This window comes from Sus scrofa, chromosome 7, assembly GCF_054392235.1.
Source record: "Sus scrofa isolate SSC_HxYL_T2T_F1_AM1 chromosome 7, Sscrofa_HxYL_maternal_Yorkshire_Landrace_v2.0, whole genome shotgun sequence".
In the NCBI taxonomy this organism is placed as follows: Eukaryota; Metazoa; Chordata; class Mammalia; order Artiodactyla; family Suidae; genus Sus; species Sus scrofa.
In genome coordinates, this window is record NC_139389.1 from 42,995,698 (window position 1) to 43,023,031 (window position 27,334).

Below are 27,334 nucleotides of genomic sequence, written 5' to 3' on the forward strand. Positions count from 1 at the left end.
AGATGTCTGTACTTCATGGATAGCAGACTAGCAAGAATGAACAGGCAGGAGCAAATTTTATTGCTGTGTCTGTGTAAAGTTACAACAAAGCCTATTTTGTCACAAACGGAAAAACGTAACCATTTTAGTGTAATGGTTATTTAGGGATTCATCCATTGATGCTTTCCATCCACCGGTGCCGAATAGAAACACGGAGACAGGGTTTAGGTCGAAGGAGGAAAAGATAATTTTATTGCTTTGCCAGGCAAAGGAGGATCACAGCAGGCTAGTGCCCTAAAGACTGCGCCCTCCTTGGGAGAGAAGAGGAGGTGATTTTATAGTTTGGGAGTGAAAAATAGGGCCACAGATAAGGATTAGGCTTTCATTGTTTTTCAAAGTTGGTGGTCCTTCTTTACAGAATGAAGAATGCTTCGTTAACATCTTCCTTTTGTTGGGGGTTTTAGTTCTGGAAGAACTCTAAGGTATTGTTATCTGTATTCCTTGAGGAGGAACTAGGACCCTGCCCCATGGCTATAGTATTGTTTCTTAACTGCTCCTCCCTGGTCTCTGCATCCCCTTCCTTCCCTGATTAGCAACTGTTTGAACCTGCCCCTTGGAGCCCTGTGAAGGTCGAGGCTGAAGCTTATTCCCTAAGAACAAGAAATGGGGGATACAGAAAGGCTTGTGCCAGGAGCCCCACAGGGCCCTGCTTGGTTTCGGTTTCCCCAGGGATCTCCCCTTACTCTCTTGGTCCCAGGTGCAAATATTCGAGGAAGAAGCTCATTGGTTTTGCTTTGGTCATGTGCTCCTTTCTGGGCCAATCAGAGAGCTGTTGCTGTGGGGATGGTTGCATGGCAAGAACCACCTATATGGAGCTAGAGACAGAGTGGGGGGGCTCCTCTTTGAAGAGGATACTGTTCCCAGAGGAAGGGTAGTTTCCACTAGAGTTAGCATTTCAAATTTACCTCAAAATAGTGCTGTTGTCTAGGGCAAGGGTTTAAGAGTAGAGTAAAGAAATTAACTCAAGGTCTCCTTTGGGAGACTTTTTAAGGATGACTTTAAATAAATACGTAAGGCCAGAATGGTGCTATCACCTTTAGTATTATTACATATTATCATCCTGCTTTGCTTGGCAATTTGGTGATTGCGTTTCTTGCTGCTACTTCAGTTTTTCTAGCAATTGTTTGAGCTTCTGTTTGGTTGCTTTGTTAGGACACTGAAACATAGTAGATTTAACTTTGACACCAAAGGACACAATGATATTTAGGAGAGTTAAGAAACCTCATACTGTTCACCACTTTGGGTAAAAATCCCCCAGATGGGTGTGAAAATGAAACTATTATGTAGACAGAATAACATTAATCTAGCCTCAAGTAGAGGTGCTTTGTTTGGATAACTGAAGAATAGGTAATCCTTGCATGCTCAGGGTGAATAGAATTCTAGAAATCCTGAAATCCAAGCACCTAATTTTATAGCTGGGAAAATGAAGGTCAGGATTAAGGCCACAGAGCTAATTGGTGGCAGATCCAACTCAGGACTTAACCTCAGGGCTTCGGAATCCCACTTCAGTGGCCTTTCTCTTTCATCACCTCTCACAGCCTTCAGTGGGAGAATTAACCAGTTAACTTGACCGCAACTCGAGGGATGAAACCAAATCAAGTAGGTTTTAGTAGAAAAAGAAGGAAAATTTCTCACTGTGGAACCTGTCAGTCTCTGGGGTGAGAGATTCAAAGGAGATAAATTCTGCACAGAAGCACTGGGTGCCTGCGAAAGAGGGAGAAAACAGATGGATTTGTGTTTTAGGAGCCTGCGTGAAGGAGAAAGGGGTTTTGAGGATGGATTTGAAAATAGAATCCAAACACAAATGAAACAGAACAAAGAAATAAAATATAAACCCACAAATTACAACAGCAGGAATGAGAAAATGAGCACAACAAACTATACCGTGAAGAAATTTAAATAATAAGGTCATGGTATATAATTATGGTAGTAATGTTTAAAATTTCATTAGAGTGGACTTTTGCAGGGAAATATAAATTTACAGTTTTTCTCAGAAATGTTGAAAAACCTGAATAGACCAATAATCAAGGTGAGAAAAATTAGAAGTTTTAAAATAATTGCCTCAGCAAAGGCACTGAGTTCGGATGATTTTTTTGGTAAAACTGTTAAAATATGACTGCTATGGTCCATTTCAGAACATAGAAAAAGAGGATACATTTTCCTCTATTTTAAGGGAATAGCATTATCCTAATATCAAAAACAGAACGAAATAGTCACTGTATAAAAGAAAGAAAACCGCAAATTGATCCTGCTTATCTATATAAATGTTGGGACCTTACCCAAAGTGCGAGCAAGAAAAATTCAGTGTTAACATTAAAATAACATGCAAAAAATAATAATGTGTCTTGACTAAGTAGGATGCATAGACAAATCTGAGAAAGGAATAGCGGTATGAAAAAAATCTCAGCACAACAATAAGTGAAAGACTTTTCCTTAAGCTATTATATTATTATCTTGATAACTGCTAAAAAGGCATTTTATAAAAATTCAACATTTGTATTTGGCTTTTAAAAGTGGGAATAGAAGAATATGGTATCAGTATGATAACGAATATGCACCTTGTGCTTTTTGGGTGAACAACTGGCGACGTGCCTCTTAAAGTCAGGAAGGAGACAAAGATGTCTGCTGTCACCACTCTCATTTGGTATTGCTGTGGAGGATATTGCTAATGTATTGTAGGAATTATAAATAAAAGGTATAACTACTGGAAAAGAGGAACAAAAATCAACATTACTCTCAGACAGTGTAATTGTCTGACCTAAGAACACAAATGAATCAACTGAAAAACTATTAGATTTAACAGCTTAGTTCAGTAAGGGGGCCAGTTCCAAAATAAATATATTAAAAAAAAATCTATGGAACATTCTCATAAAAATCCCATTCACTATAGCAATCAAAATAAAACTGAGAAATGATCTTTAAAATACTGATTAGAAGAAAACTCTAAAACTTTCTCAGAGACATGAAAGTAGGATAGAAGAAAATGGAGAATTGAACCACCTTCCAAGTATAAAGATTCAATATTGTAAAGATGTCAATAGTCTCTAAATTAATCTATAAATTGAAATGTAAGTCTAATTGAAACTCCAGCAGTGTTTTTTTTTTCTCCCCTAATTGGATAGTAGAGGGATCTTAGATCATCTAGAGCAATAAATGGACAACAATAGCTAACAAAGCTTGAAAAGGAAAAAGAATAATGGGGAACAAACGCCATCAGATACTTAAAACTTTATCAAATGGCCATAATTTAATCAGTGTGGAACTGACTCAGAGTAGATAAACAGATCAATAGAGCAAAATGAAAGGCCCCAAATTAGAATCAGTGTATACAATAGCTTAGCCTGTGATAAGACTCACATTTCAAATCAGTGGGAGAAAAATGGATTAGTCAATAAACAGTGTTGGGGTAGCAGGTTAACTTTAGAAGAAAGAAAGAATTATATCTCACATTAAACTCAAAGGTACATCCTACGTTGATTAAGGTTTTAAGTGGTTTGGGCTATAAGAAGAATAAAAAGACTGTATTGATACTATTGGGGTGGCTGCGATAGTCTTAGTCATAATACCAACATCCAAAACCAGGGGAAAAGCTAGACAATTTGACCGACGTTTTAAAACTTCTGTTATGTCAAAATCACCATAACTAAAATAAAAAGGCAAATTGCTGTTGCATCCAAGTTCATGTGCCCAATGCACAGTGAGTCCCAACAAACACACAGGAGAGTTTGGAGCAGAGAAAGGCTTACCGCAAGGACCAGACGAGGGGGATCGGCAGCTTATGCTCAAAAGACCTAAACTTCCTGATGGTTTGTGGGGAAGAGTTTTTAAAAGGCAAAATTTGGGGTGAGGGCTGCAGGGTGTGTGACTTTCTTCTGATTGGTTGGTGGTGAGGTCATACGGCTGGTCCAGGAATCTTGCTCTCAACCTGAAGTTACCTACCTCCACCTGGGTGGGGGCTGTAGTTCCTGTAGAAGAACTCAAAGGTATATTGTTATCGCCTCCCTTGAGGAGGAACCAGGACTCTTTATTGCTGCTCTATTATTTCTTGACTGCTTCTCCTTTGTTTCTGCATCCCCCCACTTCCCTAATTAGCAAGTGTTTGAATCTGTCCTTTGGAACTCAGGGAAGGTCTAGAAGACTGACGCCTTTTCCTGTAGACAGGAAGTGGGGGACACAGAAAGGCTCGGGAGGACCCCCTAGGGCCCTGCTCCATTTCAAAAGGAAGATGGAGGTGTGGGTTGGGAATTATAGCATTCCATTTCAGCTGGAGACACTGGCAGTTCTTTTGGGGGGGGAGGCGCGAGTTCTTTTTGATATGTATCATGAATCTTAAAAATGTTCGTATACTTTGTCCCAACTATTCTACACATACGAATTATCATAAAAACAAACTGAAAGATACACATCAAGATTCATATAGGACGATGTTTAGTGCTATTTACAATGTTGAAAAATTGGAAGTGTCTTAAATATACGAAAGGGGAGTGGCTGGACAAGAAAGCATCGGCACGGTGGAGCATTATGCCACCATTAAAAATTATTTCCCAGTAATAGTTAAAGACAATAAAATACTCATACCTACTGTTAAGAAATAGAAATATAAAATGACATATGTGTATTATTTCACATATTGATAATTTTTTAAATAATTTTCAATATGGATCAAACTCTTATTCAGAGCCCTTGGGGTCAGATATATTGCAGAAATCAGAACTTTCCAGCGTTTGGAAAGGTGATATTTTGTATATTATACAATACATTGCAGAGGAAAGTATTAATATTCATAAAGCTATGAATAAATAAAGATTATAAATAGCCTCATATCCATTCAGGTCAGCCTCTGCCACCAAAATGATTTTGTGGCAAAACTGTCAGAGTTCGGAGTGTTTTGAATTTTGAAATGAGGGTAAGTGATTGTGGATTGTGCACAGGAAAAACATTAGGATGAAGGTCTTTATGGAAGGATTTTGGTGATTTTCATTCTCTGTGGTCTTCTGTATCTTACGAAGCTTTCATTATAAACGTGTTATTTAGTTAGATTTTTTTAAAGTTTAAAAAAAAAAGAGGAGTTCTCATTGTGGCTCAGTGGTTAATGAATCCGACTAGGAACCATGCGGTTGCGGGTTCGATCCCTGACCTCACTCAGTGGGTTAAGGATCCGGCACTACTTGGAGCTGTGGTGTAGGTCACAGATGCGGCTCAGGTGCAAAAGCGGCTAGGATCTGGCATGTGGCTGTGGTGTAGGCCGGCAGCTGTAGCTCTGATTAGAACTGTAGCTCTGATGGGAACTGTAGCTCTGATTAGAACTGTAGCTCTGATGGGAACTTCCATATGCCATGGGAGCAGCCCTAGAAAAGATAAACAAATAAATATAAAAATTTAAAAAAGAAAGAGGAAAAGTGAAAGACACTCAAAACTAATTTGGAGAAGAAATAGAAAGGCGGTTGAGACCTTACTAAAGTCTCTCAAATATAACTAACCAGCCAAAAGCCAAACAGACAAGCCCCCAAACTCAAAACTCAAAACCAAAGAATAATTATGCGGCGTTACCTGCAAAAACAATTCCTACCGCACCCTCTGCATCCTTCCTCCTCATGGGGGCTTTGGTGCGAAGATCAAGCTTTGTTCAGTAACTCTTGGCCAAGGGCTGTTCCTAGTTCTTCAGGCAGCGCCCTGTCATTCTCTCTCAGGCACCCACTGCATAGTGTCACCTGTGAGCCTGAGTCCACGAATAACCCCAACACCACACCCTGCAAACCCTCACAGAATCTCTGGCATTAACCCCATGGTGTTATTTATTTATTTGTTTGTTTATTGTTTATTTATTTATTTGTCTTTTGTCCTTTTAGGACTGCACCCGCGGCATATGGAGGTTCCCAGGCTAGGGGTCTAATCGGAGCTGTAGACACCGGCCTATACCAGAGCCACAGCCATGCCAGATCCCAGCCACATCTGCAACCTAACCATAGCTCACTGCAATGCCGGATCCTTATCCCACTGAGTGAGGCCAGGGATCGAACCTGCAACCTTATGGTTCCTAGTCAGATTCGTTTCCACTGCCCCATGACGGGAACTCCCCATGGTGCTATTTTAATGGTGTCCCTGGCAATTTCCACTCTAGTTCCTGACTTCGCTCTCCACGCTGTGAATTTCTCCCGTCCTCTGTTATCTTCTACCGGCAGTTCCCAAAGCAGTCTCATTGTTTGCCCACCCACAGCAACCCATTTTTCTGAGGAACCAGGCTCATCCAGCAGAGCAGGGCAAAAATACACTGCATCACAGTGTCTCCACTGACCTCCTTTCCCTGTGCCTCTAGAGATCTAGAGATCTAGAGAACATGCCTCTAAAACACAAGCAGATCTGGGTCCACAAAGCCTCACTTAAAAAGTTATTTTCCGGAGTTCCCGTCGTGGCGCAGTGGTTAACGAATCCGACTAAGAACCATGAGGTTGCGGGTTCGGTCCCTGCCCTTGCTCAGTGGGTTAACGATCCGGCGTTGCCGTGAGCTGTGGTGTAGGTTGCAGACGCGGCTCGGATCCCGCGTTGCTGTGGCTCTGGTGTAGGCCGGTGGCTACAGCTCCGATTCAGCCCCTAGCCTGGGAACCTCCATATGCCTTGGGAGCGGCCCAAGAAATAGCAACAACAAAAGACAAAAAGACCAAAAAAAAAAAAAAAAAAAAGTTAATTTCCAATTCCATGGAGTTACCATTTTGGCTCAGCAGGTTAAGAACCCGACTAGTATCCATAAGGATGCAGGTTCGATCCCTGGTCTTCCTTAGGAGGTTAAGGATCTGGCATTGCTGCAAGCTGTGGCGTGGGTTGCCGATGTGGCTCAGATCTGGTGTTGCTGTGGCTGTGACGTGGGCCGGCAACGGTAACTTGTATTCAACCCCTACTCAGGACCTTCCATGGGCCGCAGGTGTGGCCTTAAAAAGAAAAAATTTAAAAAAGGTTACTTTCCAATTCCAATTTCACAAGCATGATTCAGAGACATCTTCAATGTAGTGAATTCATATGACACAGCACAAGTGTAGTTCTCAGCCTGGGACATCAAATTCACTACTGAGCCTAAAGCGTATATTCTCCCGCATTATAGTCACACCTCTGATCTTGGCATGGTCTCCGCTTTTCCCTCATGCTCAGTTCCAAGATGGTGATTTAATCCCGAGGAGCAATGACCCATGAATGTAAACCTCATAGGGATGAGTTGCCGCAGAAGATGGACACATGTGAACAAAACCCAAACAGAAAACATTGCAAGCTTGGCATCCTAAAAGATTCTAGTCAAAACATAGAGCAAAACTCCAAAACTGTTGTGGCTCAGTGGAAATGAACCTGGCTAGTATCCATGAGGTTGCGGGTTCAATCCCTGCCCTTGCTCAGTGGGTTGAAGGATCCTGTGTTTCTGTGGCTGTGGCATAAGCCGGAAGCTGTAGCTCCAGTTTGACCCCTGACCTGGGAACTTCCACATGCTGCGAGTGCGGCCCTAAAAAGCATTAAGAAAAAAAAATCCAAAAAAAACCTTTCCCTCCAAATACCTATGATAGCATTGTAGCTGCCTCTCCCCTGACAGTTTTTTCTCCTCATTATCTCCAGAGACCTGCAAACTCTCCAAAGTCCCAGCCTTATACCTTTTGTCTCTCTCTCCCCTTGCTTTTCCCTTTCTAAGTGGTGCCTCCAGTGTCTGCTCCACTCACTTCTCTCCTCAGCACAAGCAAAAGCCAGACTTAATTGAATAACAAAGTCTCCTGACAGAAGCCACAGAGGGAGGGAGGCTATGACCGTTAAGAAATTAATTTTTTGTCCCAATCCTATTATAAAATCCATGTTTTATCCTAGCGATCCTTCTTTGTTACAGAATGCAGAACCATCTCAATGGGACAAGGACAAGAAGTACATGCTCGAAAGCTGATTCAGATGTCAATGCAGCAGGTATGTAGTAGCAATGGTTACCTGGTTACCTACTTCTTATGCAACATTCTTGACATAATTCCTCTGGCTTTCTGGTCTACCTGGGACCACCAGTGTTTAGTGAAGTATGAAGCTCAATTGTTTATTTTCCATTTTTGTTTATGTATGTATGTCAATCTTTGATTACCTATGAATTTTCAACCTCAAGCTAGTTTGCTCCTGACGTCCCCACCAAAAACCATGTTCCATTTTATGTAGTATAGGCTCCATCTCATTTTCACTAAAATTTTTTTGACAATTTGGCAGACACTCTTTGTGGTTCCTGAGGATGCAGCTCTAGCAGTCTTAGAATGTCATGATCAATTTTAATAGATAGCGCTTAAGAAGTGACAGATTGAGCCAATCAAATTTCAGTTTTAAGTTAATGTTAAGACTTTCATTTTTCATTCCTGGATAGTTTCAGGCAAATATTTTGAGGATGTTATGTTTAAATGTTGATAATGATTTTTATTGAAAATTGCAAGCCGGATGGAATGTTGAGAAATATTTTTCATCACACCTAATACACAGGACATTAATTTTCTAGAAATGCTTGGTAGATAACAATTTCAGTAGCAATAAGAAGTTGCACCATTTATAAAAATAATGTAAGATCTTGGTTTATTTTTAAGCTTTTGCTCTCATAATGTCTGTAGCAACTTTGGTGCAGCTTTTCCCTGGGAATTAATGACTAGAGAGGGTTAATGGGCAAGGCGAACATTCTGCTTGGGTCATCACATTTTCAGGCTAGTCATTAATTCTCAAATGCCCGAAGCCTTAATCTTTATCACTTAATTAAATTCAATAATATATTATCTTTGATTTATATATATCAAAGCAATTATATATAATTATTTTCACTCAGATCAAGTGATTCCCTCTATTGAGTGATTTGACAGTTTAACTTTGGGCCTTAAATAATTTCTTTAGTTGCCACACGTGAGAAATTTTTAAATGTGAATGTAGCATTCACATTCACCTTCTTTGGAACGCTAGCTTTTATAACTTCCATGTTCTGTTTCTCAAGGTAGGATAAATATCGATAACAATGGCATTATCCAAAAAACAAACAGCAATAACCCATGAACAGTTACACTCACATTGCTACTTGAAAGTCACCAGATTTAGATTTTTTTTTTAATTTTTTTTTTTTGTCTTTTTGTCTTTTTAGGGCCACACCTGCGGCATATGGAGGTTCCTAGGCTAGGGGTCTAATGAGAGCTGTAGCTGCCGGCCTACGCCAGAGTCACAGCAATTCAGGATCTGAGCCACATCTGCAACCTACACCACAGCTCACGGCAATGCCAGATCCTTAACCCGCTGAGCAAGGCCAGGGATTGAACCCGCAACCTCAGTCAGATTCGTTTCTACTGTGCCATGACGGGAACTCTGATACTGGGTTTAGGATACAGCTTACACTGTGGAGTACAGAGCAGGGAACCAAAAAGTAACTGGATCCATGAAGACGGAAACTAGCCATGAGGTTCATCTTTCTCTAGACACCCCAGTTGTCTAGACCAGCATGTTCCCTTTGCTTTTTAAGCCAGTCTGAGTTGTATTTTCTCTTGCAGCAGAAGGCATACTACGGAAGCCTTTCCCTGTATATACTGAGCTCAAAAATTTAATTCGTAGCTATATTTATCTGATCTCATTATATAAGGATATCAACATATTGTCTGGCTAAAAAACTATGTCCTCAGAGAATGGTGATGAATACGCAACTTGTGTTGCTAAAGAAAGTTTTATCAAGTATTTAGATAGTGCTCAATAAGCTTTGGGGTTTCAGAAATATATGGGAGGTGTGATGACAAATAAGGTCTAGTATTTTTTTTTTTTCCCACTGTACAGCAAGGGGGTCAGGTTATCCTTACATGTATACATTACAATTACAGTTAAGGTCTAGTATTAAGGTAGAAAATGTCACCAAATATATTGCCTCTGGTGAAATAAAGTGTATATATTAAGTCAGGAGAAGAAAATGTAAACATACAGTTCTCTCTCTCTGCTCTTTTGGGTCTCCTCTTTTAGTGGGCGCTGTGTGTCTGCAGTACACATTAACCATACATCCTCTGGGAGAAACCCCTGCTTGAACACAAAGGTCAATTTTTTTTCTCCTTTCTTCCGACTCTAGCAATGTAACTTCTTAAAAGATTAGCATTCTTTCCCAACTCTGTACGGGGTCATGGTGACTGGTGGCTTTGTATGTGCTTCCCCGAACTATGCATCTTTGGTGACCTTTATGTGAAATGTCAGCATTTCATTTTGATGTACAATCCTTTGTCTTGAAAGTTTACATGACTGCCTTGGACGGACGTCTAACAGTTCTCAGAGCTTCTGAGTGTCTCCCAGGCGCTAATCTTCATTAGGCTCGAATAAAATTCTCTTTTCTTCCTAACTTGATTGTTAGTGAGTGTTCGTGGACACCTCCAACTTTAATGAAGTAATAAGTATCTCTCTTTTTAACAACAGATGGCTTGGTTTTGGGGGGTGAGTCCCTTCTGATTTACCTCAGGCAGGACAACCTAAGTTACAGATTCCAAGATACCCATTCCCCCCAGTAGATGGTGCCCACACTGTACTTAAACAAGTGTAACTTCAGGTTTTTCACTCCTGTTCCCTTCGGTACCAGGGGTGGCGGAATACAGTCATTTTGAACCCAGCTGATTCCAAGTATCCAAGTAATCAGCTTTACCCGTAGCAGGGGGAAAATGATTACATTGACCTATAATGATTTTATTAAAAATATGTGCTCAACAGGGAACTATATCCACTCTCTTGGGATAGAGCAGGATGGAAGATAATATAAGAAAAGGACTGAATATATAGGGGTGTGTGTGTGTGTGTGTGTGTGTGAGAGAGAGAGAGAGAGAGACTGGGTCACTTCGCTGTACAGCAGAAATTGGCACATCACTGTGAATCAACTAAACTCTAATAAAAAAAGTGCTCAACAGATAAAGTTTTAAAACATTTGTTTGTACATATTGTTTTATTAAAGTTATAGCCAAAAAGTTACAAGAAATGAATATGAAACCATTTTTGAATCCAGGGTGGCTGGGTATTACTCCAGAATTGTCACCTTGGCCTGGAATTCATGGAAGAATTGCTAGAGACACTGATCACCACTGACGCCAGTGATGATACTTTCCGAGTGTGGATAACCACCGAGCCCCACGATCGGTTTCCCATCACATTGCTTCAGGTTCGTTACTGTGAGATGCGTGTCTTTTCCCTGAGCTGCGTGAATAAAGATGACATGACTGGCATTGCTGAAAGAGGGAACACATGGTAGGCCTTTTTGGTTCAGTAATATCTGCATTGCAAAATCCTTTCCTGTCACTCTAATTGTGAAGATTATGTAGTAAATATCCCCACAGAAGAGTTCTAAGACTTGGTATTAATAGTTGGGCTTTAACTCTGATCAGTGTAACTCGTTTACACATTTATGTACCTAAGCATGGTGTTGTCTGATGTATTGTAATTTCTATGTTATCCTGCACAGTAATTGATAGAAACAAAACTACTGTTTGCTTTTCATGACAGACTTCTCTCAAATTCACTAATGAGCCACCCCAAGGCGTACGTGCAGGTTTGAAGAGAACATTTGCTGGGATTAATCAAGACCTCCTGGATATCAGTAATTTGCCCATGTGGAAGCCAATGCTTTACGCCGTGGCGTTTTTACACTCCACTGTGCAGGTAACCTCGGAGAGCAGTTGGCACGTTTAAAGGATGCTAAAGATGCTGTCGGCCTCTCTGCTCCCTGCTCTTCTCACCTTGCTTTCCTGTTCCTTTAGGGCACTTTTCCCCACCTGGTACAGGGTTTGCATACTTGTTTATGTATTCAACAGGCCCTCCTGTCCCTGCTCCAACCCTGGCCATTGGAGGGTTCGACTCTCCAGAGAAACAACTTTGTCCTTTTGTAACTGCTGAATCCCCCACACCCCTACCCTTCCCATCAAAGCAGCAACTGGGGCAGGGGTGTTGCCAGAGCTCAACAAATGGGATGAACCCATGGATTATGCGGTTGGAGCTTGGCCTTGAAAGTGCCTATGCTGGCTGGGAATGTTATATACATCATCTCATGTCCTGCTAGCAACCACTTTTCAAGATAGGCTGTATCACCATTTTTTTTTTTTTTCTTTTTACAGTCGCACCTGCAGCATATGGAGGTTCCCAAGCTAGGGGTCAAATCGGAGCTGTAGCTGCCAGCCTACGCCACAGCCACTCAACAGGGCACTATATCCAATCAACAGCAACACCAGATTCAAGCCACAGCTTGCTGCAGTGCTGGATCCTTAACCCACTGACTGAAGCCAGGGATCAAACCCGCATCCTCACAGAGACAACATTGGGTCCTTAAACCCTCTGAGCCACAATGAGATCCTTATCACCATTTTAAAGGTGAGGAAACTGGGACTCAGAGAAATTACGTTCTTTCCTACATTGCAGAGCTAGGAATCAAACTCCATGCTGCCTTCCTTGGATGCAAGTATGTTTTTTTGGTTGTTGTTGTTTGGCCTTGTCCGAGGCATGTGGAAACTCCTAGGCCAGAGGTCGAACCCAAGCCACAGCAGTGACCTGAGCCACAGCAGTGACAACCTCAGATCCTTAGCTGCTGAGCCACCAGGCAACTCTGCATATGTTTTGACACACCGTGTGAAGGAAGAGGAGTCACGAGAGTCACTTGTCTTTTTCAGGTTTTTGCTGTTTGCTTTTACAATGTGCTTAGATAGTCATTTCATAATTTCATGGCTACCCAGCAATGTCTCTATGGGATTTTTTTTTTCATTAGTTATGGTTTTGTTCTATATATCGATTTTTATGTTTTATTCTATTTTTGCAAGCAGTGTAATTTTAATGAACTTGATTCACCCCTTGATATCACAGAGAGATGAAGGGGCTCCTTTAACTCCTTCCTGCATTTCTTCTTTCCCTGAGGTTGGAGTGAGGACAAGATGAATCAGCTGGCTTGAACCAGGAGTCATGCTTAGCTGTGCACAGTGGCCGGCAGAGCCTGAGCTCATCTCTCTCTACCCTACCCAAAGGTTGAGGGCATTTGTGGTGCCTACCCTGGAAAATACTGGGCATATTTACCTGCAGCCTCCTTGTCTCCACCACTTGGCCAGGTTTCATGCTGCCTGGCAGAGAGGGCTCTTTGTAGAGGGCACGGCTGGTGTTTATCTGTCCCCCAACCCTGGGAGAGTTAAACTCAGGTTAAATGCTTTGTGGGTGGTTATTTTTACTAAGTTCCATTGTGGCCTTTGGATCATAAATTATAGTTTTCAAGTCACTGAAGCTGATTTCATACATTCTTATCTGGGAATTGTTGGGTTTGCTAGACCTTATCACATTCTAATACAAATATTGCTTTAACTCTGTTATTTAATGCTCAATTCACAAATAATAAACTTTATGATTCTTTTCCTAGTAGTGATGATTCAGCTTTTCCACCCTGCTTATCATGGACAGATGACTGGGGGTATTTTCCATATGGTCAGCATGGCAAACTGTGCTTTTAGTGGCCATTATCCAGGTGCTAGGAAGAAGAACAATAGAACCGTGGTCTAGTCATGCGCCTGAAGTGTGCTTGCACTTACTGTGACTTGTATTTGGGCTAAAACAGAAAAAAAATCCCCACTGCTAGGGCTGTGAAGCTAACAGTGGCAGGGCTGTGAATAAAAAGTTGAAGGTCTTTTAAACTCTAATCGTAGGGTGCTAGAAAGAGCACTTCATGGAGAGTCAGGAAGCCTGGACTTCAGCTCTGCTGTGACATCAATGAGCTCTGTAAGGTTCGTCCAGTTATGTCCTTCTTGGGGCCTGTTGCCCCATCTGTGTGTCTAGAGGCAGAAGGAGGTGATTTTTCAAGCGTTCTTCCATTTATAACACTGTTAGCCAGTTCTGTGATTACACAGGGACTGTAGCTGATTCAAGCATTTTCCCTCCTGTTCTACTTTCATCGCTTTCAGAAATGTTGACTGTGACATTGCCTAAACATAAGCTTTTCTTGGTTAGGATAGAGCCAGCTTGAGAGAAACATCCAGAATTCTTTAGGGCTTTGTGGTCTGAGACCAACAGCATCCAAATCACCCGGGAACGTGTAAGAGATGAGTCTCAGGCCCCACTCTAGAGCCTGCAGAATCGGGATCTTCATTGTAATAAAGATGCCCAGGTGATCTGTGTGCTCATCTGAGTTTGAGAAACTATTGTTATAGGAAGGACTGTTCCGAATTAGACAGATTGTGGTTTATGCTTTTCTAGGGTTGGACATAATAGCCAAATCCCTGATGGGTAAATTGATTAATTGATCCCTCCAAATTAACCCAGACATCCCTTGCTTTATACAAACACCGTGTATATATACTTTTGTCCTTGTGGAGATTGAAAAAAAGAAAAGGGTTTTGGTTCATGTCACATAATCTGGAGCTCCTGGGCTAGGGAGGGGCACCTGCTAGAGTCCATCACACATTAGAAGGCAGGACCTAGTAAAATAGCCACACACACAGCAGCACCACCACCACCCACCCACCCACCTTACAGGTATTTCTCTCACCCAGTCATGGTTTGGCAACACACCGTCGACTCACCTCAACCCAAGGGCATCATGTGTTTTGCAGACCCTACTCCTCTTGCAGAGGACAAAATGAGCAACCCCATGACCTGTAAGAAGGGGAAGTAGGTTTGGCTGGTCCAGGACAACTTTCTTGGATATCAGAGTGGTGGGGGCTGTCAGCAGGATGGGTTCAGGCTTGGGCATTGGGAGGGGGTGCCCTGTGTGTCGCCGTGGGAAGTTGCAGAGACGCACCATCCACTTCTGAACTAGGCTTGCTTGTTCCACACTCCCCGGCTTCCCTCCCCTCTCCTCCAGACACTTAACATACACGCTGGCCAGGAAGTCATGCAGCAGCAGCCACTTTTGCTACAGTTGGCTGATGTCTCTGCCCTGGCCCTCCAGCCCTCCTGCCCTCCCTGCGGGATCCTCTCATTCCAGCAGTGTGGCACTTGCCTCCTCTTCTCGGGCCACTCCTTCCTGCGAATGGGGCCACATCCTCTTGACTCTCGAAGACTCTTGAGGGAAGCTTCCCTCTGGCCTCAATATTCTCCCTCTGCAGTTTCCCAGAAACTCCAGTGTAGCACAGATCTGGGCTTCAGAGCAAGCCCATACTCACCTGTCAGGATTTTAATTTTAAATGTATCTTCCTCCAAAGTCTTGGTCTTCTGAAACTCAACTGTTCTACTTGTAGTCTCCTCCCAAAGCCTCCTGCAGAAAGTCAGAGTCTTTCCTGTTTTGTTCCTTTCGATGGTCCATGTGCCTCCTACTGTTTATGCAGCACATTGGACCCTTATTAAGTGCACATCATAAGAAGTGCTTCTCAGGCATTGCTTGGGCCCCAGAATGCCCTGGAGGAGGTGTTGGGGTGGGGTGCTGAGTCCTTTCAGAAATTTCCCAAGGGATTCCAACCTGCAAGGAGGATTGAGCTTAACTTGCAAAGAGCCACTGCCCTTAAGGGAGGAATCTTTAGTCATTTTTATGTCCTTTTCATGGTTTGGATATTTCTCCCTCTCATTTGACTTACCCACATGTTGCTCACATTTGGGACTTTTCTAATTTTTTATACACAACTCTTTGAGGTTTATTGCGAGTCTTTGATTAGGAACTCTAAGGGCTTACAGTTGCAAACTTGGAAATTTTCCCATGGTTCATTTTAAAATTTTAAATATTTAATTAAAATGGCCATATCTATGGAACCCAGGGAATGCCTCTGCTAGCAGTTCCTCATTCAGAAAAGTGTTTACTTGTCTCTCTCTGTGTTTACTTGTCTCTCTCTCTCTCCTTTTTTTGTTTTTTTTCCAAGTTTAAGCCTTGGCAGACATGCCCTTCCAATGTACGAGTCTGTCTACCAGTTCTTTCTTGCTTTGGGAGACGTGGTTTTCAAGTCCTTAGTGCACATCTCTTTAGAATAATTACGGTAACACGAGACAGATTTTTTTTTAAAAAGATCTTTTACACTTTCTTCTATCGTGTTTCCCAGTAGTTCTAACCATTTCTGTTAATCAGTTTTACATACTGAAGTTTCCCTTGGATTGTTGAGTATGGGTTGTACTTTTCATTTTATGTGAGCTCTAGCTATTAAATAAATAGGGTGTGATGCCCTAAAGAAAGCCTCATTTGGAAGATGGGGCTGAAGTGATTCTGCATTGGAGGGAGGGAGGATCTTTGGACTGAGGTAAATTCTACCATAAAACTGAAAGAAGCCTTGATATCACGTCATTATTGTACATATCCATTGTACAATTTTTTCTTCAGTGTTCTAAGGAGGATTCCAGGTTTTCCATATTTCGACAGTAGTTGCATATGTTATATGTTCTTTGGTAACGAATCTGACTTGTATCCATGAGGACGTGGGTTCAATCCCTGGCCTTGCTCAGTGGGTTAAGGATCCTGCGTCGCCATGAGTTGTGGTGTAGGTCGCAGACATGGCTTAGATCCAGCCTTGCTGTGGCTGTGGTGTAGACCAGCAGCTGCAGCTCCGATTGGACCCCTACCCTGGGAACTTCCATATGCTGTGGGTGCAGCCCTAAAAAGCAAAAAAAAAAAAAAAAAAAGAAGAAGAAGGAATCATTATGGTTAAATTCAGCAGGGAGTGTGCTGGCCTTCCCAAAATCTTCACTCTCCCGCTTAGTAATGGATAATAACAACTTACAGGGTTTTTTTTTTGTTGGTTTGTTTGTTTTTGGTATTTTGCCTCTTTTTAGGACCACACCCACAATATAAGGAGGTTCCCAGGCTAGGGGTCTAATCGGAGCTGTAGCTGCCAGCCTACAACAGAGCCACAGCAATACCAGATCCGAGCCACACCTGCCACCTACACCACAGCTCATGGCAACACCACATCCTTAACTCACTGAGCAAGGCCAGGGATCGAACCTGCAACCTCATGGTTCCTAGTCAGATCCATTTCCGCTGCGCCATGACGGGAACTCCTCCTTTCTGGGTTTTAGCTCTTTCTCCTGATGCTTGGATCTGCTTACCGTCCCTCTCTGAATCATCACTTGGGTATGTAGTTCGGGTTACTCAGCAGAGGTTGTCCATCCTGCAGCCTCCTTCTGGGTGAATCATGGGCTTTGTGCTCCTGTCTTTGCTCCTGACCTTCACCAAGCCCAAGATTCTTTTCTCCCTTCCTTTTGAAGACCAGCTGCTGTTTCATTTTCCCAGGAGCCTCTGATTAAATGTCTTCAAGCTTATCACTTGTTAAATTTTGACAGTTAATTATACTCTCTACCATGTTGTTCTTTCCTTGTTTCTAAATCTTATTTTCTTCACTAGATTAAAACTCCTGGAAAATTCACCAATTCTAGTATTTTTCCATCACATCATGAGGGACTCATTCCATAGTTTGAAAAATACTGATTGGATGGAAAGAGTCAGTATTCCAAATTCTGGCAAAGTCCTCTGCTCTTGAGCTTCCAAATGAGTTCCAGTGGTTTGAGTCTATTCTGATATTATTCCAAGGTGATCCTTCAGGGGTTTTTTTTTTTCCCTTTATTGTCACTTATAAGGATCAGTGAGTACACACACACACACACACACACACACACACAAGCAAGAAAGTGAAAGGACCTCTTTTTTTTTGAAAGAAAAGACACCAAGATTTTGCCTCTTTTTTTTTTTTTTAATCCTCAAAAGGAATTAAATGGTCTATGACTTTACTGCACCAACCTAAAAAGTGAATACTTTAAATGAAAATGGAGAGTAAGTAATGTAAAATGAAGCAAACCTCAGCATTAGGGCAATTTTCAAAGATCCCACTTTAAGGAGCAACTGAATTGCAATTATTCACAGTGCGTGTAAATAGGAGTGTTTCCAGAGAGCCAATTTAAGCAGCTTCAGTAATTGGAAATAAAGAAGTGTTCTTCATTCGGTCTCCTGTCTGATTAAACAGTAAATTTTCAAAATTAAGTCAAACACAGGTAAAACTATTTTAGAGTTGATTCTCTTTTTTAAAAAATGGGAAAACATTTGCTTTTTATTCCTGAGCGATTAGCCTTCTTCTCTTTGAAGTCCTCAAGATGGAAGAAATTCCAGCGACTCAAGGGTTTGCTGAACATGTTTTCCTGCTGCTGTCCCACCCTTGCTCCCAGAATAACCTGGAAGAGACCCAGCTCAGTGTTTGAGGGGATCCGCTTAAGAAAGTCAAAACTATATGTCGGCCCCCAAACTGACCCTCCAGAGAGTGAGAGAGAATGCCTTTCATTCTGATCATTATCAACCAATTTTTATTAGACAGCCATGATCCTTTTCCTAAGATGCAGGTGCAAAGGGAAAGACAAAAATAGGAGCGATGTCTCCTCTTGTTGAGGTTGCCCGCGCTCCTCCTTTTCTTCCCTGTCTTTGAGGTGGAAGGTGGTGCTTCTCTCTCCCGTGTTTACAAATCTCCCTAGGTTAAGCTCTGACTAGGACAGACTCCCAGTAGCAATTCTGTACTCTTGAGTCCAAATTCCTGCGAGAAGGGAGATTATTGGCTCTTTGGGGGCTTGGTTGTCCTTTTTTAATCTAATTAGCTAAGGAATGGGGTTGGGAGATACACCCGCTGTACAAATGTCAATGTGTCATTTGACACCCTACCCTGAAGAAGAGCTCTAGCAATAATATAGTAGCTTACATTTTTAAGGGTTATTTGTTGGCCCTCAGTCTTATCTCCGAGGGCCAGGGCATTGGACTCAAATTAATTTTGATAGTTTATTTAATAGCTGAGAAGCATACCATAAAAACCAGTAATTAAACCTTTTCCCTTTCTCAGTTTCTTCTCTGACTTGTCCCTGAATTTGTTCAAACTAACATTCATTTGGGTTCATTTAAATGGGGGTATTATTCTGGATCTAAAGCGTGGAACAGCTGCAGTAAGAAGTATTGGAATGGCTTGTGGAAACTCGTGTGTGTATGTGTGTGTGTGTGTGTGTGTGTGTGTGTGTGTTGTGTGTGTGTGTGTATGTGTGTTGTGTGTGTGTGTGTGTTTGCGTGAGCACGAGTGAGGCTGGGGAAGGCAATGGAGAGAAAGAATCCATAGATGCACTTAGTATACATTGAGAGGTAGAGAAGCAGAATTACATTTTCCCATGGTTGTTGTTGGGATTCTGTTCTCCACATGGAAAGGCACAGTCAAAAGTCCAGGAGCGAACCTGAATCAATAATCAGACCTTAGCGAGACTGAGTGTGAGTGGAGGCAGGGAGGGCTGATGGTACGGTAGCATTTGAGTTAATTTATATGGTTTGCTAGGTGATCAGGGCCTGGCCCTATCAGTTCTAACACTTACATTCCTTTCAAACGATCTCCAAGATGTCAAAGCAATTGAGTCATTTGACCTGAGCCCTGTTTGATTATTTATGAGTAATTGGGCAATTTAAAACGATTTCATAGGAGAGAACCAGCGAGGACAATAGAAGTGTTTTAAGACAGACATGTCATATTTTACAACATAAAATTTTTAGTTTTCAGAACCCGAAACTGCAAGCCTGCAAAGTCAAACCAGCAGGAAGTCAAAACCAGCAGGGAGTCTTGAGTGCTTAAGTTGTTCAACTTGAAAAACCAAAATTCAAAATTTAACATTTGAAACTTTCAAGAGCTCAGTTTAAAATAAATTGAATTCATTCAACAGATAATTTATTGAGTATCTAGTGCACTTTTTTGAGTTGACAGTAGAGACCTGGACTTTTGGAACCCAGGATCTCCAATTTGGCAAATATTTGGACATCTGTTCTTGTAAGCCATCTGCCTCTAGAGCCAGGGGATAGTATTTCTTTTTTTTCTTTTTTTTTTTTTTTTTGTCTTTTTGCTGTTTCTTGGGCCGCTCCCGCGGCATATGGAGGTTCCCAGGCTAGGGGTCCAATCGGAGCTGTAGCTGCCAGCCTACGCCAGAGCCACAGCAACGCGGGATCCGAGCCGCGTCTGCAACCTACACCACAGCTCACGGCAACGCCGGATCATCAACCCACTGAGCAAGGGCAGGGACCGAACCCGCAACCTCATGGTTCCTAGTCGGATTCGTTAACCACTGCGCCACGACGGGAACTCTGGGATAGTATTTCTAATGCGCAATATATCCAAAGTCATATACTGTTCTTTTATGACATCAACTTATTTCAATATCATGCCTTAATTTTACTGTACTTTATGTTTTAGTAATTTAAAAAAGGGAATCAGCTGCATACAAGTTAAAAATCTCAACCAACAATTTTCTTTGGTGTTTTTAAGGAGCGACGCAAATTTGGCCCCTTAGGATGGAATATTCCTTATGAATTTAATTCTGCTGACTTTTCAGCCAGTGTTCAGTTTATTCAGAATCACCTTGATGAATGCGATATTAAGAAAGTGAGTAAAATGGTTTCTTTTGTCTATTGTTGTTGCAGTCCTTGATGTTCTGTGGGCATTCCCAGTCTGGAATATACAGTGACCCTGTTGAGGCCCCCTCATCTCCCCCAAAAGGGACCGATCATTCCAAGCACCCGCTTACTGGTCCAGCCATTTCCACTCACACCCCCACTGGCCACAGGAGTGCATTGGGACTCTTCATCTCACGCGTGTACCCACCTGCCTTCTCCTTTGCAGGTACCCAGCAGAGGCAGAGCACTGATGAAACTCAGTGTGTGCATAGCACATCCATGTGCCACGTACACTTCAAGAGAATGTGTATCTTCAACTTTTCTTCCTCTAGCTCACTCGTGCCTCCTCAGAATCCTCTTCAGAAGTGAGAATGTGATCGCCCAGCCCATACGAACGTTCTTTCGCCCCTTAAGCCCCATCTTAACAGATACTTAAGCTTATGCGGAGAAATAGCAACAGTTTCTAACGATGGCCTATGACCTCTGTGTGTCGCTTCACAGTTTGTCAGTGCCCGCAGGAGCAGGGTCTCATTTTTATTTTCACAGCTCAGGGAGGCAGATACAGAAGGCATTACTATTGTCCCCATTTTGCTGACGAGGCACTGGACAAGAGAGGATAAAAGACTTCCTCAAGGTCCCTGAGCTAAGAACGCACACCCAGTTGTCCTTTCCACCTGTGTTACAGAGAGTGGGAATTCTGTTTTTCCCATGAGCTTGGGCAAGATGATAAGCCTCTCAGAGCCTGTTTCCTTACCTATGAAATGATCCTAGGAGTTCCCTTCATGGCTCAGTTGTTAAGGAACCCAACTAGTATCCATGAGGACATGGGTTTGATCCCTGGCCTTGTTCAGAGGGTTAAGGATCTGGCGTTGCCGTGAGCTGTGGTGTAGGTCGAAGACACCGCTTGGATTCTGTGTTGCTCTGGCTGTGGTGTATGTAGGCCAGCAGCTACAGTTCCAATTTGAGCCCTAGCCTGGGAACCTCCATATGTCACAGGTGCAGCCCTAAAAAAAAAAATATCCCGGTTTCCATGAGGAATAAATGGGGTTGCATTTGTGAAAGCACAGTGTTTGGGGCCTAGTAAGGGCTTGATAAATACAAGTTTCCTATTGCCTCTCCCTCTCTCCCTCATCATAGTAGATCTTGTAGATTCCACGGTATCATATGATGATGGTGAGCCATGATGAATTATTATCTGGGTTAGGAGGAACTCTAGAATCAAGCCATCGTTTTTCTTAGAAATTACCGAGGGATATTAAATTGAGTATGACATTTTGATGAAAAATTATATGGGCTCACATTTTGTAATTATTTATCATTTTTCATATATATATATATATATATACACACATTACAGTTACCTTGAAATCATTGCTTTGAAAGGCAATGAAGCTGAAAAATAAAATTTTAACCAAGAGAAAGTAAGTAAAAATCAAGCATCCTTACTTCTACCCCAAATGTGACACACTTTCTTTAAAAATAAAAACTGTTGGAGTTCCTGTTGTGGCGCAGCTGAAACGAATCCGACTAGGAACCGTTCGATCCCTGGCTTCGCTCAGTGGGTTAAGGATCTAGCGTTGCCGTGAGCTGTGGTGTAGGTCTCAGACGTGGCTTGGATCTGGCCTTGCTGTGGCTGTGGCGTAGGCTGGCGGTTGCAGTTCCAATTAGACCCCTAGTCTGGGAATCTCCACATGCCCTGGGTGTGGCCCTAAAAAGGACAAAAGACAAAAAAAAAAAAAAATCAACTATTAATATCTGAAGTGCATTGCCAGTATAAGGTTGCTATGGAAATTAATAAATACTTTGAGGTAGTTATAGCTCACATAATGAGATAGCAGAGGATTGCATTATAGAAAAATCTGGTGAATGAATAATTTTCTAGTTGTTCTCATACTGATTGAAAAAATACCTTACTGAGAACATATTGAAGCTTTGATTACTTGATTTTTCTTCTTTCTTCACTAAACGTGACTTTTTTCTTCTCCAACAGTTTGCCATTACAATAATGAGTATTACAGGTAATTGCACCCGCAGACTGAAAAATAATCTTCCTTTCCCCCTATTTTAAAGAATCAATGAGCATTATATTCACCAATGTTTAGTATTGTATATTTTCCTTTTGTGAACAAACCATAGCTGTTCCAGTCACGTAAGAGCAAGAGTTATTAATATAAGATAATGAGTCATTTTAAATGCAGTCTAGCTAGTGCTTCCTTTTTCCAGAGAAAGATCTGAAATATTTAGAATTGTTTATGTTGACCATGAATACTCCTTTTCTGTTTTTTGTAAAGGGTGTGTCATGGAGCACTGTTCGGTACATGATTGGAGAAGTACAATATGGGGGCAGAGTCACCGACGACTTTGATAAACGTCTGCTTAATTGCTTTGCTAGGGTAAGTCAATCTAGAAAGAAAACCGCGGGGACACCTCTCACTGCGTCTTCCTGTTAAACAAGAATAGTTGGGGTTTTTTAAAGGATGGTGGATTTACAATACTGTGCCAACTTCTGCTGTACACCAAAGTGACCCGGTCATACATATACATACATACACACACACACACACACACACACACGTGTTCATTCATATCTATATGAATATAAATAATTCTATACATATGTAACTTTTATTTATATATAAAATTTTCTACCATGTTCTACCTCAAGAGATTGGATATAGTTCCCTGTGCTGTGCAATAGGACCTTATTGTTTATCCATTCTAAATGTAATAATTTGCATCGAATAACCCCAAACTCCCAGTCCATTCCATTCCTTCCACTGCCCCTTGACAACCACGGGTCTGCTATGTCTGTGAGTCTGTTTCTGGTTGTAAGACAGGTTAATTTGTGCCATATTTTGGATTCCACATGTAAGTGATATCATATCATACTTGTCCTTCTCTTTCTGACTTACTTCATTCAGTATGAGAATCTCTAGTTGCATCTATATTACTGCAAATGGCATTATTTTGTTCTTTTTTATGGCCAAATAATGTTCCATTGTATATAGGTACCACATCTTCTTCCTTTTTTTTTTTTTTTTTTTTTTTTTTTTGTCTTTTCTAGGACCACACCCACACCATATGGAGGTTCCCAGGCTAGGGGTCTAATTGGAGCTGTAGCCACTGGCCTATACCACAGCCAGAGCAATGCAGGATCTGAGCCTCATCTGCGACCTACACCATAGTTCACAGCAACGCTGGATCCTTAACCCACTGAGCAAGGCCAGGGATCGAACCTGAAACCTCACGGTTCCTAGCCGGATTCGTTAACTACCGAGCCACGATGGGAACTCCCAGGTACCACATCTTCTAATCCATTCATCTGTAGATGAACATTTAGGTTATTTCCATATCTTGGCTATTGTGAATAGTGCTGCAGTGAACATGTATCTTTTTGAATTATAGTTTTGTTTATAATAGATAAGCTGACCTTAAGGGGGGAAAAATATACAGCAGAGCTGCTGAAAAGAATCAGGCAACCAGAGCAAACCAAAACCAAAACCAAGACCAAACCAACCAGCAATTTACTTGTAGTCCAGAACAGAGCAGAGGTCAACTTTCAATGGTCTGTGGATCTTCCGTAGAGATTAGCTCCTCACATCCAGGGTCTCTCCCCACTCCCCCTCCTATAAAGACACTGGACGTAATATTTCTGCCTTTTCCTCTGATTGCAAGTCTTCATGGCTGTTTCAAGCCCCGAGATAAGTGATTGGAAAATGAGCCAAAATTTGAGTTTTCTCATCTCTTTCCATTAGGACTGACAATTGAAAATAGATGAATTGTTCATTTTGTGTGTGTGTGTGTGTGTGTGTGCCCAGTAAAATCTGCATAGCTCATGTGGGTAAACATTTTCTGTAGATTATTATCTCCTAGCAGTTCTGGCTTTCGTGTGAAGGATGGATAGTATAAGTACATCTATCAGACTCAAATTATTCTCAAAATTTTTACATGTTAAAGAAGCAATATACATTACCTAAGTGGAAAAAGAAATCAGATATATGAGTATTTTGTGGTTATTTGAGTTCCTCATATTAAGATCTAAGTCAGTAATTCTTTGATTGTTTTTCCCCTTGACAAATTTAAGACTTCAACAACAAAGCACAAGTGTTGGTGGTATTTTGGGAAACTGGAGGTTGACCAGAAGTCTGAATTTTTTTTTCAACCCTTACTAAGATTTGCAAGTTTTTCTCAAAGCCATATGTGGGAAAAGGTGGGCGGTGAAAATCTGTTGGTAAACACGTGTGGAGGTGGGAGCCTAGCTGCTAGAGGTTAAACTGGTACAGGCCTCCTGGAAAGCAGCTGGGCAAAACTTAAGTATCCCGGGTAGATACATCCCGGAACATTTCTAGAACAAGTCCACCACCGGAGATGTATAATGATGTTCATGGCAATATTGCACGTGGAGCTGCAGGCAACCACCGTAGGTTGGGTTCTCCAGAAACAGACTGTATTGGAGATCTGCTTGTGGGTCCTCCCTTCCCCCAGGGCTTGAGCTTGCTTGAGGCAGCTCCTTTCTGGTGAGTAGTTCCTGGGAGGGATACGGTTGTGAGTTCTCTGTGGTCAGTGCTCCAGACAGCTGCAGGAGCAAGTGCCTGAGTCCTGAGGAAGGATCTGGTGGTGTATCCTTCCTACAGATGCCTAACAAGCCTAAGACAGTGGTTAAGAAGTAGTAGGGGAGCACAGTGGAATACTGTTGCTCACTCTGCAAGGGTGCAAGCTGGTGGCACTTCGTCATATCAAGCATGTGTGATCTGACTATCCTCTGAACCAGAGTCCTGCTCCAGAGAAATTGTCAGACAGGTCTGTGGACGTGTACAAAGATATTATTATTCATAGTATTGTTTGGGAATGTGGGAAGTTGGAAGCAACCTAGGAGTCTGTCACAGAGGAATAGATGAATTAGATACCTCTCTTGGACTACAGTGCAGTACTTGGAAGAAATGATCCATAGGATGTCGTGCTTAGATCTTAAGAGCATAGTGTTGCATGCAGAGCTCTAAAAAACAAAAGGAGATCTATAAAGTGATACATGTGTGTTTCTCAAGAATAAATACATGAATTTAGGGACATATATCAAATCATCTAAAGAGAAGCCCTCAAAGGGAAGGAGACTGGGAGTGCATATCAGGGATGAATGGGAAAAACCTAAAATGAAAAGGGTCTAGATTCATTAGAATAATAAAGTACAGGAATATGATAAACTCCCCTCTGTATCTGAATAATTGCACAAGTACCTAAAGCTGGAGTTTTGGCACTGGAGACTATCAGAAGTGGTTCAATTTTGGATATGTTATATAGGTACTACCAGCAGAATGCTGATGGTGAAAGAAATGGGGTCAAGGATTGCTCCTGGTTTTGACCTAAGCAACTGGATGGAGAATGGGACTATTTAGAGAGAAGGGAAAGAACTGGAGGAGGAAAATGAGTTTTATCTGCTGGGGGTGGAGATTAGAAGTTCTGTTTTGATCATGTAACTTTTGAGATGCCTACTAGACATCCAAATGGAGTTGTCTAAGACTGTCCACTCCATAAGGGCAGGGACTTTACCTGTTACATCACTGTCAAATTCCCAGCCCCTGGAACAGAATCTAGCACATAGTAGGTGCTCAGTAAATATTTGTTAAATAAGAGAATGAATACAGATAAATAAGGCTGTTGGATTTACAGGTGTGGAGTTCAGGAGAAAGCCCAGGTCTGGAGAAAAAGATTTTGGACTTCGTCATATAGAGATGGCATTGAAAGTCAAGTATTAGATGAGATCATCATCTAAGAAGAAAGAATAGGGAAGGAAAGGGAAAAAAAAGTAAGGTACCTCGAGTACTTTAATGTATTGAGAAAGGAGAAATGTCAACTGAGAAGAGAAGTCAAGGAAGATGAAGAAAGGAAATTGACCTTTATTTAATATTTGCCTGATAAATTTTTTAAAAATTTAGCTTACTTTTAAAAAAGGTGAAATATAGCCCAATATAGGAGTTCCCATTGTGGCACAGCAGAAATGAATCTCACTAGGAACCATGAGGCTGTGGATTCAATCCCTGGCCTCGCTCAGTGGGTTAAGGATCCAGCGCGCTGTGAGCTGTGGTGTAGGTCGCAGAGGCGGCTTGGATCTCGCCTTGCTATGGCTGTGGTGTAGGCTGGCAGCTATAGCTCTGGTTAGACTCCTAGTCTGGGAACCTCCATATGCCACGGATGCTGCCCTAAAAAGACAAAAAGACAAAAAAAAAAAGAGAAAGAAATATAGCCCAATATAGAAAAACATAAACATTCAGCTTTAAAATTTCTTTGAATAGACCCTGAATGTGTCCATCACCCCCTAAGACTCATGCATGCCCCTTCTCCATCACAACTTGTCATTCCTCCTATGTAACCACAATTTTGACTTTTATAGAAACCATTTGTTTCTCACTATACTTTCACTATCTAAGTATGTAGCTTTATTTTGCCATCATAGAATGTGTTTTCTTAGGCATCTGGCTTCTTTTTCTCAGTATGATATTTTAGGGTTTATCCATGTTGCACCATGTAGTAGCAGTTTACTCATTTTCCTTATTGTATAGCATTCCACTGGATTATATTGGTAGGTGTTAGGATTGTTGCCATTTGGAACTATTATAGACAATGCATCTGGGAACATTTTTGTCCATTTCTTAGTGCATGTGGATATGCCTTTCTATTAGAAATGAAACGATAGTTTATAGAATATGTGTATTTCCCATTTTAGTGGAGCATGATTTCCAAAGTGGTTGTTCCAGTTTATACATTGAAGTACGAGGTACCTTATTTCTCTACATCTTCACCAACACTGGGTATTATTGGTTTCTTTGGTGTTAGCCATTATGGTGGATATAATGGTATCTCAATTTGGTTTTAATATTTACTTTTCGAAATACTAATGGAGTTCCACAGCCTCACATACTCATTCACTGTATTTTCTTGTTTGTGACTTGCTTATACATTCTCGCTGCT

General features: G+C 41.6%; 2 protein-coding genes across 2 annotated transcripts in view; one reads left to right on the forward strand and one right to left on the reverse strand.

Annotated features, from left to right (window-relative positions):
• DNAH8 (dynein axonemal heavy chain 8) overlaps positions 1-27,334 on the forward strand; it is a 297,717-nt gene that overhangs the window by 231,382 nt on the left and 39,001 nt on the right. The window contains exons 83-87 of the mRNA XM_084967979.1: positions 7,898-7,971; positions 11,036-11,188; positions 11,530-11,685; positions 20,241-20,357; positions 22,660-22,761. Coding sequence (XP_084824105.1) covers positions 7,898-7,971; positions 11,036-11,188; positions 11,530-11,685; positions 20,241-20,357; positions 22,660-22,761 — 602 coding nt within the window. The remainder of the gene's footprint in view (positions 1-7,897; positions 7,972-11,035; positions 11,189-11,529; positions 11,686-20,240; positions 20,358-22,659; positions 22,762-27,334) is intronic.
• The window catches only part of MOCS1 (molybdenum cofactor synthesis 1), a 918,787-nt gene that overhangs the window by 9,672 nt on the left and 881,781 nt on the right, over positions 1-27,334 (reverse strand). The gene's annotated exons all lie outside the window — the stretch shown is intronic.